We start from the raw sequence: 22,442 nt of genomic DNA on the forward strand, positions 1-22,442 counted from the left end.
CCCCTCCCCCAAGCTGAGCTCTCCCTTTCCAGTATCTCCCTCCGACAAAGGCTCTGTGCTGCCCCGCTGCAGTCCCCTTTCCCCCGGCGAGGGAAAGACAAGTGCGGAGCGCGCTGCACTCAGGAACCGGCGGGGCCAAGGGTGGGGTTGGAAGGGACTGCGGCGCGGACAGCGCAAGGAGGGAGGGCTCTAGGAGTTAGAGAGACAGGGAGGGGGAGGAGGAGGGGGTTGGGAAGAGATCTTGCTGCAGTGTGGGGAAGAGCAGGTGTCTCAGGACTGCGTGTGCGTGTGCCTTTGTCCCTTAGTGCATCCATCTGGGTCTTGCATCTTCTCACGACTTTATGCCTGGGCGTACTGTGAACGCGCTTGTCTTCCCTCGTATACATGTGTGCACGCATGTGTGCACGCATATGTGCGCATGTGCTCTCGTCGGTGCAAGTGGGCTTTGTGCGTGCATGTGTGCATATGTTCGAACATGTCTCTGTGTATGCCCATGTGTGTGTGTCTGTGTGCATACCTACCTGGCCTCCTTTGGTTTGAGAACGCTGTTCTTTGCAAACACAACTTGGTGAGGCAGGCAATGCAACTATTCATAGCTCCACTTTATAGAAGAGGGAATGGGACTCAGAGAAATTAAGTGACTTGTCCAAACTCACACAACTAGTAAGTGTGGGAGTCAATCAACAAGTATTTGTTGCTGTGGTTCAGTTGTTTCTGACTCTTTGTGACCCAGTGGACCATAGCATACCAATGTTGTCCATGGGGTTTTCTTGGCAAAGATACTGGAGTAGTTTGCCGTTTCCTTTTCCAGTGTATTAAGCTAAACAGAGATTAAGTGACTTGCCCACTAGTAACTAGTAAGCGTCTAAGGCCAAATCTGAACTCAGGTCTTTCTGTTTTCAGGCCCAGTGCTCTATTCATTGAGCCACCTAGCTGCCATCAACTATAGCTCCCATGCCTCTACAGTTTCTACACCCTACAGAGTGCCCATGATGGTTTGTGTGCATGCTTACTTTCGAATGCCTAAGAATGTATGTAACAGGGACTGAGACAACTAGGGTAGGAAGCATATGTATGTTCATGTGTGTGCTGCTGAACAAAATATGCCTTTGTTCTACTGGCATGATGAGTGGGTGAGAGGACAGAGTCCTTGCTGTTCAGCACATGTGGAATCTGGAATATTTCTGACCCCCTTTCCCTCCTCAACGCCCCCCCCCCCAGCCAGCTAGTGGTTTTACTAAAGTCAAGGGTTCTCATAGCTGGGGACCAGTATGCTTGGGTATACAATGATTTCCTCCCTCTTCTGGAACCCTTCTGGATGAGAGTACTCTAACCTAAGCAAAGACTCTTATTCAGGAACAGGTGGCTTCCCTTTCTCCTAAGTCCTCCCTAGTTTGGATTTTCCGTGCCACCCCTGTGCCCAAGCAGTGTTGCGTTTCTCCATACAATTCCTCTCTGCTTCTGCCTCACAGACACACAAGCCAAGCTTTTGCCTTTAACAAGATGGGGTTACCCCATGGCATCACTGCCAACCCATCTGCTTGTGCCCTACTCACTCGGCTCTTGCCCACTTGTGTGATAGAGAGTAGTGGGAGGGGGGCTGGGAGTTGGGGCAGCTGGGCTTCCCACTCGTCCCTGGCACAGCCCTGCCCGGCATACAAAGAGCAGAGTGAGAGCTGCCCCGCCCCCCTGTTGGTGGGAGGAAGAGGGAGGGGTAGAAGGGGTAGGCTCCCTGGTGTCATCCATCCCAGAGAGGACATAATGGGGGTCATCTTAGAGATAGGCAGGAGATTCTTAAAGCCCAGGGAAACCGCATTCCTGGGTTCTTTTCTCAACTGCTGGAGAGGGGTCAATGATGGACCAGAGCAGAACCCAAACGAGATTCAATGGAAGAAAATGCAAAGGAAGTTATGCCCCCTTTAGTATTGAACTTTAAAATTATTTATTTTTTATAAGCATCTATTATCTCTGTCCCTCCCACTTTCCCTTTTGTAGAATAGTTTTCTTAAACTAAAAATATAATCCTCATAATAAATATGTATAGTTATCCAGCAAAATAAATTCCAGTTCCACCATTGGTCATGCCCCTTCAAAAAGAATTTACCTCTCTGTCAGGTTGGTAGCATGCTACATTGTCTTGTCTCTGGAACTGTGACTGTTCATTTCATTGATTAGGATTGTAAAGTCTTTAAAAGCCATTTTTCTCTATAATATTGTTGTCATTGTATAAATTATCCCCCTAGTTTCTGCTCATTTCACTCTACATCAGTTCATAGAGATCTTCCCAGTTTCCTCTGAAACAGTTCATTTACAATAATATTTCATTGCAATTAGATGCCACAATTTGCTTAGCCATTCCCAATGGGAGGACACTCCACTAGTTTCCAGTTTGGGACTAGTTTTGACATATAGGTTCTTTTCCTTTTTCTCTGATCTCTTTAGGATATAAGTCTAGTATGGTATATCTGGGTCAAAGGGTATGCACAGTCTAGTAACTTTGGGAGCATAGTTCCAAATTGCTTTCCAGAATATCTGGACCAATTCACAGTTCCACTAACAGTTCCTGAAACCCCTCCAACATTTGTATTGAATTTACAATCTTCAAAACACTTTCTTCACTTACGTTTGATCTTCCCACCCACTCTCTGAGGTAGAGAAGGCAGATATTTTTATTAATAGTTTAAAGAGGTAGGAAACAGCTCAGAGATGTGATATGACTTGCCTAGGCTTAAACAGCTGGTAAGTGGGATAGCCAAAACTAGAACCCAAACATCTTGATTCTTCATTGTTCTTTCCACTATACTATCTCTATGTTGACTCTGACTTCTTCCACGAAGACCAAGGTGGGTGCCTTGGTTCTATCCATCCTAGAGAGAACATAGAAGGCATCAGTGTAAAGACAGGCAAAAGATTCAAATCTAGAGAAAGAGCTGAACCCTTTTGTGCCATGGTTCCCTATGGAAATCTGGTGAAGTCTGTGGACCTTTTCTCAGGATAATGTTTTTAAATGCATAAAATTTAAAATGTAGGATTACAAAGGAAACCAAAGGTTAGCAAAAATAAAGATATAATCTGTTTCCCATCCAAGTTCATGGACTGTCTGAATTGTACCTAAGCACTCTTTGGGCATCTGTGAACACCAGGTTAAGAACCCTGGTGTAGAGGAATGGGACTCCTTGGAAACCTAGATTTGAAATAATATACTATCAACATTATTACAGAAATAACATCTGAGATTCAGTTGTCCCCCTTCATCACCACATCAATCCATCAAACATTCATTTACTGAAGGAGTATTTGTGAGCACCCATATGCAAGACAGTATGCTATAGCTTGATGAACAATTCAAAGATTGTCCTTCCCTCTTGGAGATCCAAGATTAACACACATGAAAAGATAACTGAAAATATAAAGCGGTGAATGGTGCCAACATCAATGGTACTCAAATGCTAGGAATTCATTCCTGTGGTTTGAAATTGACTGGGAAGACTTTTCTGGGAAGGGGAGTTTTTACCCAGGTCTTGAAGGGTGGGTCAGATTCAAGACATGATGAAGAAAATAAGGATGGTTGAAAAAATAGAGTTCAGGGGTGGGGGAGGGGTGCAGCTAAGGCCGGAAAGGTAGGCTGGAGTAGGGTGATATAGAACCATGAATGTTGGCAGGGAATTCTTTTCACCAGTCCTGCAGAAATCCCCAAACCCGTTAACATGTTGGTGGCTGTTCTCAGAGAAAGAGGAAAATAGTCTTTCCATCTGTTTTCTACCCTAGGCGAAGGAAAATTTTCCATCACCTTCTCTTCACAGCTAGTCCCAAATAGTAATGGATTTAAACATTTGTGATATCCACTGTTCATCTGAATCCTTGACAGGAAGAAGACATCTCATAGAGTCCAATCCTCTACATTTCACGGATGAAGGAACTAAAGCCCAGAAAGGTTGAGTGAATTACTTGCCCAAGGTCACATAGGTAGCAAATGCAGAGCCAAGATTCCATACTAAGGAGAATAATGATGCAGATTGGGCAGAAGCTTGCCTAGAGTCCTCCAGCCATTTGAAGGATTTGAGACAATAAATTCACAGTCTAATAATTTATGCTGCACCATTACCACCCCCAATCTGACTAGATCTCCTGAGAACAAGCTTCTATACAATTGCAAAGCTCAGGACACTCCCTGGGTCAAAGCCCTCCGGCCCCTAGAGATGCCCACAGGGTCCCCGAGATGCCTTTGGTTCTCCTTGGCTTTCCAGTTGGCCCAGTGCCCCAGCTGGCTTCAGCCCAGTGCCCGTGAGTCAGCTGATCAATTCCAATGTTTCCAGGACAACTAGGGGAAGAGGGCCTGGGGAGCTGGCAAGGGTGGGCACTGCAGGCGGGCAGGCTCCCAGCCTCTGGCACCTGGACACAGCTGAAGCAGTATTATTGGGAGGGCAGGGAGTATGAGATGAGGATTTCTCTTTTTCCTTCATTTTTCCTCCCTTTGAACTCCCCTTCTTCCTGCCCTGGACCTTTTCCTGGGACATTTTTCTAAGTAGAGACTTGGGCAAATATTTAAAGGGGCGGTTGGAGGGTTGGGGGTGAGGAGCCCTGTTGAAACCTCTTAGACCCTCTCAGGGGCCAGGAATCCAATTAGTTGCACAACCTCTAGAGCGTTGAGTGTACTCCAGCTGGGGGTCATAGGTGGGGGAGACATGTGCATATGAGACCAAAGGGAACAGGGTATCAATTTTTAAATCTAAAGAGAATCCTGTAATAGTTCGATTAGGGACAATAAGGGATAGGAATTGGGGGAAAAGGCCTAGAATTTGGAAAACTGAATGGCTGGGAAGTAAAGATGTCAGAAAAAAGAGGTGAGGTGTGAGGGGGAGTTGGGAAGGCCAGATTTAGTCCTGGAAAAATATTCAGAGGAATCTGGGGGGACAATGAAGATGGAGTGACAGGAGTGAGCCACCCTGGGGAAGGAAGGCTAGGTGTCAATTTTATGTTTAGAAGACAGAAACATCCCAGGCAATCAATCTCCCCCCACCCATGCTCTTGGGGGCTACGGAAACATAAAAATAACAGTTCACATTAATGGAGTGCTTTAAAGATTGCAAAATACTTCTCTTTTGTGCCTCACAATAATCCCATGAGGTGAGTGCTGTTATGACCCTCATTTCACAAATGAGGAAATTGACACTCAGGGAAAGTAATTTGCTCAGGCCAACATAGCTGGTAAGCAGGATTGGAATCTAGGGCTTTCTGACTTCCATGACTTCACCACAGACTCTGGCCTGTGGCAACCAGAGGTGTGGGGAGACAGGGGGCCCATAGGTTACTGTAGGGTCCTCCCCTGTCTGACTCCTAACCATCCTTCAAGGCCCAAGTCAAGGTCTACCTCCTCTAGGAAGCCCTCCCTGACTACCATCCTCTGCTGATCTCACCCTCCTCTCAACTCCTTTACTGCTTATTGACTGGGACAATCACTATTTCTGTGTGTGTGTGTGTGTGTGTGTGTGTGTGTGTGTGTGTGTGTGTTTATTCCCGGCTGGGCTCCTTGAGGACAAAGATTCTGTCTTCTCCCTCCTTCATACTCTCTTCAGCATGTAGCAGTACAGAGCATAGCAGGCATGTCATGAACTCTGATACTCTAATATTAGACATGTGGGATAGCATCAGAGGTGGTGGAAGCAGTGGTGGACTTAAAGTCAGAAGACCTGTGTTTGAGTCCTGGCTCTGATATTTACTAATTGGGTGTGAGGTGGCTCAGTGGATAGACTGCTGAGCATATTGTCAGAAAGACCCTAGTTCAAATCTTGCTATGTGAACCTGGGCAAGTCACTTAGCTATAGTCTGCCTCCTCTGAAAAATGGGGATAAATAATTGCATCTACTTCTCAGGACAAAATGAAATCATGTTTATAAGTTACTTTGCAAAGCTTAAAGTATTGCATAAAGGTTAGCTGCTGCTACCACTGCTGCTGCTACAACTACTACTACCACAACTACTATAACAACAACTACTGCTGCTGCTGCCACTACTACTACTGCTACTGCTGCTACTTCTACCACTATCACCACCACTATTACTATTATTACTCTCACTGCTACTAGTACTACTACTACTGCTACCACCACCACTACTGCTATTGCTACTACTTCTACCACTGCTGCAGCTACTACTATTGCTGCTGATGTTACTATCACCACTATGATACTGATACTTCTACTACTATAATACCTACTTGAGCCTTACCTTCCTCTTTTGCAAAATGGGAATTTTTTTTTTTTGCAGGGCAATGAGGTTTAAGTGACTTGCCCAGGGTCATACAACTAGTAAGTGTCAAGTGTCTGAGATCAGATTTGAATCCAGGGCCGATGCTTTATCCACTGTGCCACCTAGCTGCTCCCAAAATGAGGGTTTTTAACTGCACTGCTTAGCTTGTAGGAGTAGAGCCTTTTACAAATCTTCTCTTCAAGGGATTGTTTAAAGAGTTTATCATGGGGGCAGCTAGGTGGCACAGTAGATAAAGCACACACCCTGGATTCAGGAGGACCTGAGTTCAAATCCAGCCTCAGACACTTAACACTTACTAGCTGTATGACCCTGGGCAAGTTACTTAATCCTCATTGCCCCACACAAAAAAGGGGAGAGAAAGAAAGAAAGAAAAGAAAAAAGAAAAGAGATTTCATATTCTAGTCGGGGAACCAAGAGTAACATACAAGAAGTCACTGGCAAGTGATAAATCTCAGTTCTCTACTCAAAGGGAATTTAGGAGGAAGGAACTTTAGTTTAGTTTTTTGTGAGGCAATTGGGGTTAAGTGACTTGCCCAGAGTCACACAGTCAGTAAGTGTTAAGTGTCTGAGGTTGGATTTGAACTCAGGTCTTCCTGAATCCAGGGCCGGTGCTCTATCCACTGTGCCACCTTGCTGCCCCAGGAAGGAACTTTAGGATGCTCAGGTCATAGGATTTAGACCTCAGATTGCATCCAATCTAATCACTGAGGTCCAGAGAAGGTAAGTCACTTGCCCAAGGTCACACTGGAAGTCCGTAGCAAAGGAAGGATTCAAATCCATATCTTGTGACTCTAGAGGTAGGGCTTTTCCCATTATATCTGGGTGCCTTCATTACCGTAGAGTGGACTCAAAAAAGTTAGGGGGAGGGTGAACAAGGAGTAGGTATGGCGGAAAGGGAGAATCTGACCTATGTGGGGAACTTGGCACTTGGCTGAAACCTTTGGAACCAACCTAATGCCAGGATACCACCCCTGCACCCAGTAGTGCTTGTGGGTGCTGCTTCCCTTAGGGACTCTCTAGTGCAGAGCCGTTGCAAGTTTGTGTGGTAGAACAAATAGGAGAAATTATAGAAACCCAAATGTGCCAGAGGCCCTATTGCCCAAGCCTCCCAACTCTATAAGAAGAACAGGGCACTGCCCCGAGGGCTGAAGAACAAGGGCAGCTGCCAACAGGAAGGATAGAAACAACAGAAGAGACACCCGTGGTGGGTGGAACAGATTACTTAAGGCCAAGTTTATTCAGCTTGAACTTGATGCTGGCTTGCAGTGCCCAGGAGGGTTTTTGTGTCCTAGGATGCGAGCCCTTAGGCACTCAAACTCGGAATTATCAGAGGCTTTGATTCTGGAGGGTCAGGAACAAACAGGCTTCAAAGCTAAGAGCTTGGCTTGAGTTCTGAAACCCATGGTCCTTCCACACGACCTCCATTGTCCGATGCAATATATATAAGGTCCTTGGACCAGGAGACTGAGGGTGTGAGGAAGGGAAAGAGCCTGAAGCAACATGGATGTAGGCACCAAAGAGGCCCTGATGGAGAGTGCATTACCACCGCCGGTAAGAGGAGGTTTGGTGGAGATGAGAAAGGGTCCCTAGCCAGGAGGCAATATATAGTACAATAGGATGGAGGGCTCTCTCCCAATACCCACAAACCCACACCCTATTCTAGGGCATCTCATGTACATTTGTTGTTCCCAGAAGCTGGGCACAAGCGTTGGTCTGGGGCAGCTGGGAGGTGGGGACAAAGGGAATATGTGTCTTGGTTTAGGGTTCTCCCCATCTGTTTGACTCCTAGTCATCCTTCAAGGCTCAGGTCAAGACCTATCTCCTCCATGAAGCCCTTCTCTGATTACTAGCCCTTACTGATTTCTCCTTCCTCTCAACTCCTCCACCACTTCCTGACTGGGACAGTCATTGGTGACATTGCATGTTTATAGTTATCTCCGTGTGTGTGTGCGTGTGTGTGTGTGTGTGGGGGGGGTATTCTCATCTGGACTCCTTGACTACAAAGATTCTTGTTTTCTACCTCCTTTTTATCCTTTTCAGGACCTCTCAGTAAAGCCCATAGGAGGAATGTGATAAATTCTTGGTGACTGATCACTCAACACCTAGGAGATGTCTTTAGGAGTCTGTTTATGTAGAGTAAAAGCATGGGCAACCTCCGGGATAGGGATAGGATAGCAAAAAAGAAAAAGGAAAGAAAAGAAAAAACAGACACTAAAGGATTTGTGTGTGTGTGTGTGTGTATAAAAATGCAGAAGAAAGAACAGAAGGGAAATCAGAAAGAAGTACAGACAAGCAGGACAGCATTGAAATGTACAGGTTGAATTGATCACATACTTGAAAAGAAAGCAAGCTGCTTATAACAGCAGTCTGTAGTTTCATGTGCAATCTTGTTTTTTTTGTTCTTACATACATACAGAAATGCCTGTTTTTATTTGGTGTTTTTAAAGTTCAGAATAAAGGTGTTTGCATTTTTTAAAGAGAAAAAAAGAATGGGGATGCTTGCTGACTGACACAAGTGGCGGTGGGGGTGGGCTTGGCAAGTCATCTAGCCACAATACTTGGCTTTGACCATGATTTCCCTGGTCCCTCTTCCCATAACAGGACTACTCGGTCACTCCTCAAGGCCGGCTTAAACTCCCCTGCTGCTCTCTGTCCCTCAAGCGGCTGCTCATCATCGTGGTGGTTGTGATTTTGATAGTGGTTGTGGTGCTGGGGGCCCTGCTCAAGGGGCTGCATATGAGTCAAAAGCACACGGAGATGGTGAGGGGGGTGCCGGAGGGGTGGGCAGCTTGGAAGTGGGCTGGCAGAATGGGCAGAGAGTACTGTGCTGATGAAATTTGGTTTGGGATGGTGGGGTGGGCACTGTGAATAGAAAATCATGGGGCTTTTCAGAGGGTTGAGCATGGAAGGCATGGGGTTTGAAGAGGCAGAAAGAATGGGTACAAAGGAGGGGGCAGAAAGAATAGATACACTAGACAACTTTTGCCCTTTACCAAGAAACTTGACCTGATTAAAGAACAGCAGAGTTGGCACCCTCCAACCCTTTCCCCACCAGCCCAAATGTTCTACTCAGTTCATTCTCTCTGGGTAGCAGGAATGGGGGGGCACTGCCCATAGACCAGCCAGAGGCTGTACTTGGCAAAAGTCCTTGGCACTGGGTGTGGAACCTGAAAGGATAAGAAAGGAAGAAGCCCACATGAAATGGGAGGAGGGCATGGCACAATTGACGGTCCAATTCTCTAGGTCCTGGAGATGAGCATCAGGGGACCAGATGTCCAGCAGCGCCTGGCCCTCAGCAGGCAAGAAGGAGCCATTGCTACCTTCGCCGTCGGCTCCTCTGGCACTGTGGTGTATGATTACTATCGGGTAAGCAAGAGATGCCGCAGGGCTGGTGTTAGATGGGGGGGTGAGGGTGGGGCAAATCAGTCACCAGATTGACTGGAAGGTGGGGTTCCCATATCTCTCAAGCATGTTTGGGATTTAGCTTAGGTGCAAACATGCCTGAACACCAACCTCCACTCTTATGCCCTCCTCCACACCTCATCCTTCAGGGGTCACCTGATCCTCCCTGTGCTCTTAGCTCCCAAAAGATCAGCAGGCACCAATGTAGATTCTCACAGTCCACTAGATGGAGACTGAAGCTCTGAACCCTCAAAGCCTCTGGACTGGGGTTGTTGAGAGTAAAGTTGTAGGGGAGGAAGAAACTCTTCGATTGATTTTTCCCCCCTTCTATGCTCAGCTTTTTATTGCGTATAAACCCGCCCTGGGTGCCACCTGTTACATCACTCAAATGACTCCAGAGAATATCCCCAGCCTGGATGTCATCATCCAAAAATTTCAGAATCACCTGGTAAGTGGTGCTCCCCATTTCCAATGCAAACTCTAGGTATTTGTAGCGATATCAATTCCACTCCACCCTTGGGGGAAATCAATCCATCAATCTCTCTCTCTCTCTCTCTCTCTCTCTCTCTCTCTCTCTCTCTCAGGCTAAACCTTCTTTGCCCACTGCTAACCTGGATCAGGAGGAGGCCCCCCGTGCCAGCTCAGAGTCCCAGGTGGACCTGGCCTTCCTGGGCACTACAATGAATGTCCTTTGTGGCAAGGTTCCTTTATACTACATTTAGGAACCATCTGGTGAGCAAGGGAATAGAGGCAGGGTTCTTGGAGGGTACTGCTAAACTGCACCAAGGGAATTGTGGAAAGCATGACATGTCTGTGTCTGCCAAGGGGCACTGAACTCAGATGAACCATATTGGGTAGAATTGAAGGGGGTAGAGGAGGTGGCTCGTGTTCAGGAAACCCAGAAATGGGTGTGGGGTGGGGTCGCGGGAAGGAGAGTTGAGATTCTCATCCTCCCTTCTTCCTCTGGTAAGGAACCTTAGAAGTCATTCAGTCTAACTCCTGCATTTTACAGATGAGGAAACTGAGACACAGAGAGATTAACTAACTTGCTGAGAGTAACAAAGCTAGTAAACACTCGGACCTAGGTCCAAGTCCAGGGCACTATGTGTTATGTCATGCTGGCTCTCGTGGTAACCTCCTCCATGGTAACTAGTTTCTTTGCTTTCTAGGTTCTGGGCTGCCAAGGGGACAGAAGAGATCCTGTCATGGTCCCCGAGTCTGAAGAAGGTTATAGCTTTCAAAGAGAAAAAAGGAGGGGGACGGAGGGTGGGGGGTTGAAGGGAAGAAGTATTTGGTGAGTACGGGTGCTTCTGCTATAAAAATAATAAAATTACTTTATGAGCTTTTTGAAAAGCTCTTATGAAAAAAAAATCTGAGTGAGTTCCTTCCTGCCTGTCAGTCCACTCCATCCCCCTCCCCCAGACCAGGGCCGCGGGGACTTAGAGAGTAAGGAATGGCGTTCCTAAGGCGGGGCTGAGAAAGACGGTTGGCAGATAGGCGAGAACAGAGCTGCCCCCTCTGTTCCGTGGAACGTGACTCCTTGTCCCAGACACGAGTGGGGGCGTAGCTGAGATTGGGGTGGGGGCAAATCAACGAGGCTGTAGCGCCCTCCAGTGGCTATTTTAGGAACGGCCTTTCTCCGTGAAAAGAGAACGAGTTTAGGAGAGACAGAGAAAGAGAAAGAAACCAAGAGGGAACGAAGAGAGAAAAAGAAAGAGACATAGACGGAGAGACATATATACAGAAAGGAAGTGAGGGGGAAGGAGATAAGGAAACGGGGGAGAGAGAGACACACACACAGAAAGACCGACACATAGAAAGAGACAGAGAGAGGAGAGAGAGCGGGGTGGGGGGCACAGGAGGGAAGAGGAAGGGAAGGAGGCAGAAAGAAAGGAAAGAGAAAAGAGAAGAGTTTCTGCAGGGGCTGAAGCTGGAGGTGGAGGTGGGGGTCAGCTTCTTTTTCTGGGACAGTCTTGGGACTCTTTGGCACCCCAGGGACACCCCATGGAGAAACTCAACCACTAGGAGGCACCCCCCTCGAGCTTCCACCCCACAAGTGAACTCCATACCGGGGCCACATCGCGCTGTTTTTCTCCACCTCCCGTGCCCCACGCGTGCCCCTTGGTGCCGGGGCTCCCAGTTCTCCCAGGCCTGCGCGGGTGGAGCCAGCAACAGCAGCAACCGCAGCAGTGGTGGTGGCGGCGGCAGCAGCCAGAACCCCCACCCCCACGCGTGGAGGGGCCCCCCCTCCTGCTCCCCGCCGGGAGGGACCGCGACCGCCCGCGGGCCGGCTCGCTGCTTCTCCGCCTCCGACTGGCCCCATTCCCGGGGCTGAGCACAGTCCGGGCCCCGAGGGGGGCTGAGCTCCGAGCGAAAACACGCCCTCCGGCGAGCTCATTTCCCTAAAAGAAAAAAAAAAAGAGGAAAAAAAAGAGGGGGGGGGAGGAAGAGAGGGAGAGAAAAGCAAGGGCCGGAGAGGGAGAGAGAAGGGGGAGAGAAATTGAGAAAGGGGGTGGACGGGAAGAGAGGGAGGAGGAAAGGAGGGGAAGAGATAGGAGAGGAGGGAGAGAGGGAGGGGTAACGAGAGCTGGAGAAAGGGAGGGAGAAAGAGAGAGAGAAGGAAAAAAAAATCCCTCCCTTCTCCTTCCATTCCTCCTCTTCCCCTCCTTCCTTCTCTGCTCGCTCGGGCTCGGCCCCGGCCCCGGAGTCGCATCCCCGCCAGCATGCCGGGTTCAGCCGCTCGCCCGCCCCTGCTGCTGTTGCAGCTGCTGCTGCTGCTGCCGCTGCTGTCCTTGTTGCTGCTGCTTCTGCCCCCGCTCCCGGCCCGGGCGCTGGACTTGGCCGATTACACCTATGACCTGGGTGAAGAGGAGGACCCCGAGCCCCTGAACTACAAAGACCCTTGCAAAGCCGGTAAGTGTCTCCCACCACCACCACCACCACCACCACCAGGGGATTGGGGGGGGGCAGGACAGGCCTGGACCTGGGGAGGGGGGACAGCAAGGGTTGGGGGTGGTCAGTATGAGAGAGGAGACAAGAAGAACCCTGCCACGCCACGGGGTCTATTAGGGGTTCGGGTTGGGGGAGGACAGTCCAGTGTGGGAAGCCGAGCCTGCCTGGTTGGCAATGCAGCGGGGAACAAAAGAGAGAGGGAGAAAGGGAGGGGGAAGTTTGGGGGACTTCTAGGACAGAAGTTTTGCTGCTGCCACCGCTGCCTGTTGCTGCTGCCTGCTGCTATTTCTCTGATTCCAGGAGAGGATTCCTGGGGAAATCTCCCTGGATTCAGGGAGGACAGTATCTGGGCAGTTCGTTTTTCTACCCACTGGAAATTTTTTTTGGCCACACTTGTGGATGTGTGTGTGTCTTAGCCCCTGTGCAATTTTTCCTTTCTCTCCACACCGCGGCCCCCCCACCCCCCATCTCTTCCTCTGGAGCTGTAGATGTTTTCCAGTTTGTCTAGATGGTCCGTGGGGCTGCCCCGCTGCTAGTGGGAAAGAGGAGAGGTGGGGAAATCCCTAAGGGCCTAATCGGGACAGGCCCCTGACCCCAGAGGGAGAGGAGAGTTTTTAAAACGAACAGTAAGAGTTCTGGTTTCTCTTGTTGCCCGGGATTGTTTGGGTGGTTGTGAAGCCCCACTACGCTGAGGGAGACGGGTTAATCAACTGTCAGAATCAATGAACACAACCTAGAGAGGGAATTAACCTTTTCCCACTTGCCGGGAGCAGGCTTCCAACATCCCGCCCTCCCCCCCCCCCCAACAAACACACACACACACACACACACACACACACACACACACACACACACACACTCCTAAGGCCAAGTTGGTGGTGGGGAAAGGGAGGGCACAAAGAGAAGTAGAATCTTACATATCCACTTCCCTACCCCACTGGGGCAGGAGGTTAATTAGCAGAGGTCAGGGTCCTGGGGCTGTGTGGTGAGGTGTGTATATAGGGAGTGTGTGGTCCCACTGTTAGGTCCTGGGAGAATCCATTTAATCCTACCATCCAAAAGGTCCTGCCCTAGGAAGGTCCAGATGACCAGGCCACAGGGCCATTTATGTCATAGGAAGTCCTGGAACAGGGTTGCCTGGGGACAAGGAGCCACCCAGAGGACGGTGATAGCTGGGTTTTCTGATTCAGGATGCAGATCTGTCCAAAGGAGTTTGGGGTGGGGGTGGGGAGTAAGAGTGGAGGGATGGAAGAATTCTCAGGGTGGGTGAGTAAGCCTTCTGGGTGAGTCTGGGCCCTGACACCAGGGGTCACTTGCTCTCACGGGGATTGGCCTCATTCTAATGATTTACTCCAATCTCTCTGATTCACTGAGGTTGCTACCCTGGCAGACTTCTTGGTGGAGGTGGACCACTGCAGGGACAGAAGGTCCCTAAGACAGAAAAAGGAGCCAGGTCATTTTCCCTGCTCATCAGTGTCCATATCTGCCTTCAGTTCTAAGCCAGAGTCCTTTATTGACTTCAGTTCAACAATTCAAGAAACATTTAATATGTGTTTTCTAAGCACAAGGCATTGTGCTCAGTGGTGGGGGATACAGAGTATTTGTTTATTTGGATGGTTGGTTGCTTGCTTTGGGGTTTTTTAAAATGACATAGTCTAGGTTCTCAAGGAGTTTGCAGCCTGGTAAGAGAAATGAGACCTGTACATGCAAACTCATAATTTAAATATATAGGAGAGGCCCAAATAGTGGCCCCTTGGGTATTCATCCTAATCTCCATACTCAGGATGTTACTCCTACTCAAAAAACCTTCGGCGGCTCCCCACTGCCTACCAGATAAAGTATAAAGTCCTCATCCTGGAATCCCAGGACTCCTTGGGCTCCAATCTGCCTTTCTAACTCTAGCCTTACTCTGTGCCATAGTCAGCCTGGACATCTCTTTAGTTCTCAGTCCCATTCTACCCTCTCCCACCTTGACCATTAGAATAGATGCTTATTGCCAATAGGGATTTTTTTTTCATTCTTTGTACTTGTATCCCCTGGGCCTCAAAAGGTACCTGACTTTTAGGAGGTGTTAGTAACTGCTTGTTGATTGATTGATTTGCTCACACTACACCCTGTGTCTGGAATGGATTACCCACTTCTCCAATTTCAGTGAACACTCCCCCCCCAACCCCCTTCCCACCCCACAACTTAGGTGCTCCTCCCTGAAGCCCTCCTTAATCTCTCCCTCTTCCTTGGCTTCCTCCCCCCTCATCAAGTAAAAGTGGTTTTTCAGATTTCTCTTTGTGTGGACTTCTCTTTTGTCCTTTATTCTTTGTATTGATGTCTTCCCCTATCTAATTGTAAGCACCTTGAGAGCAGGGCTTGTGTCTTAGCTCTCTTGGTAACCGCAGTGCCTGATGCATAGTAGGTGACAAATATTAATAATGTTTGTTGAATAAAAGAGCGATTTGAAGACAAGATCACTTGTAGTACTTACACTTTATGTCATTCTACTTCAGTCCCTTCCTCTCTATACTTGTTAGGAGGAGGGTGGGAAGGGGGACAGGTAGAGGACAGTTGGCTGGTAAAACGATAGTCCTTGTCCCCACAGTCAGTGTCCAGGTCTCCCCAAAGGAGTTCGCATCCCCTTTCTTTGAATAAATGGCTATTTCCTGAGCATCTACTATGGCAGGGCTGAGGGAACCACAAACTCTGGAGATTACTGAAAATATGTAACATGGGGTTTCCTGCCATCGTAAAGCTTATTAGTCAAGAAGGGAGACGAGACATATATGTATAATATATCTAGCCCTTAAGTGCCAAATATGTGGTGGTGCCAGTCAGACAAGGGAATGATTACTGTGGGCCAGGGGAGTGTGTGACCTTTGTGAAGTCACTGAACTTCTCTGGGCCTCAGTTTTCTTCTCTGCAAAATGAAGGGGTTGGACTAAATGATTTCTTTCTTTCTTTCTTTTCTGGCGGGGGAATGAGGGTTAAGTGACTTGCCCAGGGTCACACAGCTAGTGAGTGTCAAGTGTCTGAGTCTGCTTTTGAACTCAGGTCCTCCTGAATCCAGGGCGGGTGCTTTATCCATTGGGCAACCTAGCTTCCCCCTGGACTAAATGGTTTCTAAGGTTCTTTCCACCTCTTTATGTGGGGGAAGAGAGAAGAAGCATTTATTAAATCCTACTATGAGCCAGGCACTATGCTAAGCACTTTATGAATATTATCTCATTTGCCCATTTTTACTATTTCCTTTCTTGGAGGCTCTTCCACTTGAGGAGTTGCAGTGGGGTTAGACATCCGACCCTATGCTCCAGGGGTAAGCATCTGAGTAGGAGTGATGGTCTGGTTATAGGGGACAGCAATCCCTGGGACAATGACAAGCCAAGCTGCAGGTCAAACTGGGCATGCTCTTTTTACCTACCTATGAGGTCATTTCCAAAACCAAAGTTCCAATCTCCATCCCCCCACCTACCTACCCTCACCCCCCCAAAAAAAAGATCCTCTAGATTTTATTTATTTTCTCTTGGTGCTTTCAGCAGTCACCCAGGCTCCCATGGTAGCAAAAATGCTGACTCTTCTACCTCTCATAGCAAATCAGGTACCAGGTTTTGAGAATTCTACCCCCACAATATCTCTTGCATCCATCTGCTTGTGTCCATTCCTATTGTCATCAACTTCGGACAGGTCATTATCATGGCTGACTCGACCACCTGATTCACTCCCTCTTGTCTTCCAGATTCATGCTTTACATGTTGTCAGAATAATATTTCTTCTGCAGACATTTCTCCATTCAAAACCCTTCGTGGACTTCCCAGTGCCCATAGAAAAGAGCACTGGCTTTGTCAGAGGACTTGGGTTCACATTCTGGCTCTGTTATGTGTGTCTGGATCCTGCAAATCCATTTCTAGATTCCTCTGACCATATGTGATCTCTCCCACTTCTGAACACCCAAATGATTTTTTATTGCGTTCGCATTGTATATTCATTTGTATTAGACTTTTGAGATGTGTGTATGTATATCCAGTTGGGGAATGAATACACACACACACACACACACACACACCCCTCTACTGGATTGTAAGCTCCATGAGGTCAGGAGCCAAGTCTTAATTAAATTGTGTATCTTTCCCAATGTTCAGCAGAATGTTCTGCATATTTTGTTCAGTCATTTTCAGTTGTGTCCAGCTCTTCGTGACTCCACTTGGGGTTTTCTTGGCAGAGATACTGGAGTGGTTTGCCATTTCCCTCTCCAGCTCATTTTACAGGTGAGGAAACTGAGACAAACAGGGTTAAATGACTTGCCCAGGGTCACAGAGATAATAAGTATCCAGGGCCAGATTTTTACTCAGGATAATGAGTTTTCTTGACTCTAGGCCCAGTATTTTATCCACTGTGCTATTTATCCACCTGTTCTATACATAATAGGTACTTAATAAATGTTTGTTGAATTAAACTCATGACTGATCAGCATGGCCCAATGCCTACCACCCAGGGAGAGACCTAATATAGGATGTTAGTAGTACTCAGATCATCCAGATGTCCATCTAAGAGTTCTGTCTACCAGTTCACACCTCCCTAATATTCCCTAATACCACAGTTCCCTCTCCCTCTTGCTTTACTTTCATTCCTTTCCCCACCTTCTCCTCCATCCCTGTTGTTTCTGTACCCCAAGGGCCAAGCACAGGTCTTATCTTATATACCCAGTGTCTAGCTACCTTTTCTGGCTGCCATGCCATCCCTCCAACAAAGACCAAAGTCCTGACCTTGAAATGGGTGGAGGGGGTGGTGGTCGCAATGTGCCTCTGCCTCCTAGAGACAGAATTTGCCCCCCCCCCCCCCCCGTTCACCTCCACTTCCTCCTCCCCCTTTGTACATAGCTTAGACAAGCTTTTAGTTTCGGAGAGTTGACAGCCCTATCAATAAGGTGAAAACATCCTTGTGACTGGGCTGCCCTGGGGATAATCAGATCCCATCCCCCTTCCAACTGCTGTTGCTATCAAGACAGCTTGGAGAGAGATCCCCTAAATAGAATCATGAGCATTTTCACTCCCTTGGGGAGGATTCTGGTCTACTTGAAGGACGGTTAGGAGAGTATAGACTGAGAGCTGGAAATGACCTTAAAGGTCATCAACACCTTCATTTTTGGAGTTGTTTTTCATATATTTTGTGAATATCTTTTGTTTTCTGTCATCCACATTTCCTCTTGTATCTGTCCCTCTCTTCTCTTCCCATCCCTTATAACAAATAACAAATGTTTTAAATGAGAAAAAAAGAGGGAAAGAATCAGAAAAAAACCAATGAAGATATAAAAAAAAATCCAAGATGATCTGTGATGTTCAATACCTGTGGAACCTCCTCTCTTCAAAAGAGCAGGCAAGGTGTTCTGCATATTTTTTGGGGGGCAAACTTGTTCATTATAATTTTGCAACATTAAATTTCATTTTGTTTTGTTTTTGTGGGGCAATGAGGGTTAAGTGACTTGTCCAGGGTCACACAGCTAGAAAGTGTCAAGTGTCTGAGTCTGGATTTGAACTCAGGTCCTCCTGAATCCAGGGCTGGTGCTTTATCCATTGCACCACCTAGGTGCCCACTGCAACATTAAATTTCAATTGTCTTGTGGTTCTTGTTCCTTTCATTTATGTTGTTGTAGTCGTTGTATATTTTGTTTTCCTGGCTTACTTCTCTTTGCATCTCTTCATATGTCTTTCCATGCTTCTCTGTACTCATCATGTTCATTGTTTTGTAGATTCTACAGCACAATAATCTTCCGTTACAGTCATATACCAGTTTGTTTATGCTTCCCAGCTGATGGACAGCTACTTCATTGCAAGTTTTTCTTTTTGCGCCCACAAAAAGGCTGTTATAAATATTTTTGTGTATATGGGACCTCTCTTTTTATTAGTGACCTTCCTGGGATAAATACCAGCAGTATGATCTCTTGATCAGTGTATAGACTTTAGAATCACTTTATTTGCATGAAAACAAATTGCTTTCCAGAATGGTTGTGTCCATTCACATATCCTGTCCTGGCTTTCCAATAATCCTTCCAATATTAACTATTCCCAACTTTTTCTTCTTTGCCAATTTCCTGCCAACCCTCCCCTCCCCCATTTTTGAGATAAGGAAACTGAGGTCCACCAAGGCTCTTTTCTAACATCACATAGGTAGTAAGTGGCAGGGGCACAGTTAAAACACAACTCAACCACACTGCCTTTCCTGTTTTATATTTTGTTTATAGTCTGCTTATTTTCTTTCTCCAAGTAGATTTTAGGGAAGCAGGAGGATGATGTCTTGCCTCCATCCCCCACATTTACCAGGGGTTCCCACCTACCTCTGGCTTCATTGGCTGGAATGATGCAGAAAACTAGGGGCAATGGGGAAGGGGAATGTGTAAGCCTAATAGGACGGAATGCTATCAAGGCATCCTATCTCTATGCCTGACATCTCCCACCTCCCTAGAAGCTGTATCTTAGAGGTTGGGATGGGGACATCCTACATACAGACTGTGGGGAAAGATCTTAAGGAGAAAATGAGCCAGCTGATTCCCTCCCTAGAGAAGCTATTTCTGCCTGTCTTCTCCTGCACCTTACTTCTTCTGTCTGGCAACTCTCTTGCTACATTTGGCATATTGGAGGGCCTGAGAGGATGTAGAGGTATTAATAGAGAAGGGTGGGTACATAGTCAGGAACATCACTTTCCTCTCACCATCCTTACCCCCTTGGGGTTTTTCAAAGTCTCTAATAGCATTATTAACTCATGGCATGTCAGGTCTAGAATGGCCTTTATAGAACATCAGTCCAATAGATTTAGACTCAGTTTACAGATGGGGAAACCAAAGTTCAGAGTGAAGAAATGACCAGAATAGCGCTCTCCCTGTGGTCAGTCTGGTGCTTGTGTTTTTTTTTTTCTGCTTTTTCTATAATGTCCATTTTAATTAGTAAATCAAGGCATGTTTGGTCCCCAGGAAATTATGGAGGGAGGTGGTTTACTGGGCCCTGCAGGCTTTACTCCCAGACACATTAAATGAGTCACCTCTCACCCACTCACCACTCACTCCTTTGTTCAGTTATTTTTCTTTGGGGCCCCAAGGGAGAAAGAAAAGTCTAAGACTGCTCTAGATCTGATGTAGAAAGAGATGGACACAGTTGATGTCTGACCAATAGCTTTGATGCCAGGGGCAGGTGTGCTTGGTGAGGAGGGGTCATGAAGCTCATCATCCCAATACTGAGTAACCCAAAATTGTACCCGAAGGTCCATTCTTCCAGTTCCCCCTGCCCCAGGGGATAGAACATTCTTGGCTATTCCCACACTCCTAGTCTCATCCCCAATCCTAGGCTTTAAATACCTGACTTAAAACAGAAAATAAATGTGACTTCTTACTAGGTCCTTCTGCCACAAAGGAAAAGGCATCCACTTTGGATGAACTAGAATCTCCTGGTGTGGTTCCACTCCTCTCCCTCATCCCAATCAACCAGCTGATTAATTAACAAGCATTTATTAAGCTTCTCCTTCTCTCTCTTTTTTTGGGGGTGGGGCAATGGGGGTTAAGTGACTTGCCTAGGGTCACACAGCTAGTAAGTGTCAAGTGTCTGAGTCTGGATTTGAACTCAGGTCTTCCTGAATTCAGAGCCGGTGCTTTATCCGTTGCACCACCTAACTGCCCCCTTAAGCTTCTCTTAAGTACCAGACATAGTGCTAGGTGCTGGAAATATAAAGACATTCTCAAGAAGCTTCTGTTCTATGGGGGGCAGGGGGAGGGGGAGAGACAATTTGTAGATATATTAGTACAGGGCATAGGTGGCTAGATGGCTCAGTGGATAGAGTAAGGGGCCCCGAGTCAGGAAGATGTGAGTTCAAATGTGGCCTCAGGCACTCACTAGCCCTGTGACCCTGGGCAAGTCACTTGACCTCTCTTGGTCTAATCCACTGGAGAAGGAAATGGCAAACCACTCCATTATATTTGCCAAGAAAATCCCAAATTGGGTCACTAAGAGTCAGACACAACTGAACTACCTAACAACAAATAGACCTGTAATTTCCCTGGTATAGGAAACTCTTGGGTGGGAAAACTCTCTTTCCAACACAGGTTGGCACCTTCTCTGCAAATTATCATTCTGAAGAACTGCCTGAAACATTGAGACATTGGGACCTGCCTGGGCTCCCTCTACTGGTATGTGTCAGAGGCAGGTCTTGAACCCAGGTCCTCTAGGCTTCAAAGCTGGCTATCTATCATCTATGCCATGTTTTGTTTTTTTTAAATAAAAAGAAATTTGGAGGAGGAGGAGAGGGCACCAGCAACTAAGGAAATCAAGAAAGGGTCCTTGTAGAAGATGGCACTGGAGCTGAGTTTAGAAGGAAATGAAGAATTCTAAAAAGATGGAAGGGAAGAGCACAGTGCTTTCGGGTGTGGGGGGAGGTATACATCTGGCTGGGTAAATTGGGACCTAATTGTGAAGGACTTGAAAAGCTGAACGGAGGAGTTTGTTTATATTTGGTCCTAAAAGCCATCAGAGTTTATTGAATAGAGGAGAGACCTGGGCTTTGGGAAAATCGCTCCAGCAGCTGTCTGTAGGATGGATTGTAGGAAGAGCGTATGTACACAGGTGGGTGTGTTTTTGAGACTGGAGTATATGTTTTAGACACTGAGATGATCAAGTGTTTGAGTGTGTTCAGGTGTTTTCCTGGACAAGACCAAATATTTATATAAGTATGTCTCCATATATATGAATATGTGGTTGAGAATGAATTCATCCATACATACGCAAGGATGGATGGTTACTTATATTTGCTTGTATATGAAATCATGAGTGTAGGTAGTCCAAAGGAAATGCCCATGTTTGGGCATCACTAGGACATGGAAATGCCCGTGTCATAACTCTGAGTGCACAACTTCAGGCACACTCAAACCTCCCCTGGCACTCAGTGAGGGGATGACTGGAGACATTAGGGAGAAGGCCTAACCCTAGCTTTGAAACTTCTAGGACCCCCAGGCTCCAAAGCTCCAGCCTTCCCTTTTCCTTCCAGCTCATCCAGTGCTCTGCTTTAAATACTGAGTACCCCAGGCTAGTTTACAACCAGAAAATAAAAACAGAAACTTTTGATCCCAAGTTGAAAACAACCGACCCTGACCCCAGAACTTCCTTCTGTGCTGAGGCGGGAAGGCATTGGTTCTGGAGAAGCTAGCTTTTCCAGCTTTTGGCTGGGAGGGAATTCCCTAATGGGTGTGATTTTCCTGGTTTCTCCACCAGAAACTCCTCCTCCTCTCCATCCCGAGGCTCTCCCACATCCCCAGCTCTCCCTTTGACTTTTCTCTTGCCTCCCTCCCCCCAAGTCTGTTCCCACACATTCTTCGGCCATGACATCCCATTCCATCCCATGGGGCTCCCTGATCCAGGCCTGCCTTGCTCTGAGATTATCCGAGTAAATTAGGAAGGCCCATCAACACAATTCCCTTATAGGCTCTGACCTGTTCCACTTTCCTAAGCTACTCCCACCCCCCAAATTCCTTCTTCCTCCAGGTGGGCCCTTCCCCACTCTGTTCTATGTCCTAATCAGTGGCCCAAATACTTCGAATTTAGGGTTCCAGGTTAGAATTATTTCAGCCTCCCCCAAGGGGCTCCTCTCAGCTGGGAGCTGAGTAAGCATGTTTGGCAGGGAGGAATTGTAAAGTCACACACTCTTGCAACTCCCTCCCCACCAAAAGTGCACTCGTGTGTTTAAGAAAAGGGGGATGAAGGATGATTGAGTGCTTTGGAAAGCATAAAGTTCTGGACAAATGTTTGGGATTATTTTTATTGTTGCATGTGCAAATGTGTTTACCTGTTTGCAGG

The 22,442-nt window shown here is 47.2% G+C and overlaps 2 protein-coding genes across 5 annotated transcripts in view; both read left to right on the plus strand.

Moving 5' to 3' along the window:
- Positions 1-908: 908 nt before the first annotated feature.
- Positions 909-10,964, plus strand: SFTPC (surfactant protein C). Of its 3 annotated transcripts, none has more exons than XM_043988391.1 (6): positions 909-995; positions 8,872-9,030; positions 9,514-9,636; positions 10,010-10,120; positions 10,257-10,404; positions 10,842-10,964. In XM_043988391.1, exons 1-5 carry the CDS (start codon positions 990-992, stop codon positions 10,392-10,394), a joined length of 537 nt encoding a protein of 178 aa, XP_043844326.1. In that variant the 5' UTR covers positions 909-989; the 3' UTR covers positions 10,395-10,404; positions 10,842-10,964. The 3 variants fall into 3 exon arrangements, with proteins under 3 accessions (XP_043844326.1, XP_043844325.1, XP_043844327.1); XM_043988390.1 differs by lacking the exon at positions 909-995 and adding an exon at positions 7,684-7,821; XM_043988392.1 differs by lacking the exons at positions 909-995; positions 10,010-10,120 and adding an exon at positions 7,684-7,821.
- A 1,260-nt stretch (positions 10,965-12,224) lies between these two features.
- The window catches only part of BMP1 (bone morphogenetic protein 1), a 62,212-nt gene continuing 51,994 nt past the window's right edge, over positions 12,225-22,442 (plus strand). The window contains exon 1 of one of the 2 annotated variants that reach the window (XM_043984318.1): positions 12,225-12,585. In XM_043984318.1, coding sequence (XP_043840253.1) covers positions 12,396-12,585 — 190 coding nt within the window. In that variant the 5' untranslated portion in view covers positions 12,225-12,395. The remainder of the gene's footprint in view (positions 12,586-22,442) is intronic. The other variant, XM_043984317.1, reaches the window with a different exon arrangement.

The sequence above is a fragment of the Dromiciops gliroides genome, chromosome 2 (genome assembly GCF_019393635.1).
Source record: "Dromiciops gliroides isolate mDroGli1 chromosome 2, mDroGli1.pri, whole genome shotgun sequence".
NCBI classification, from domain to species: Eukaryota; Metazoa; Chordata; class Mammalia; order Microbiotheria; family Microbiotheriidae; genus Dromiciops; species Dromiciops gliroides.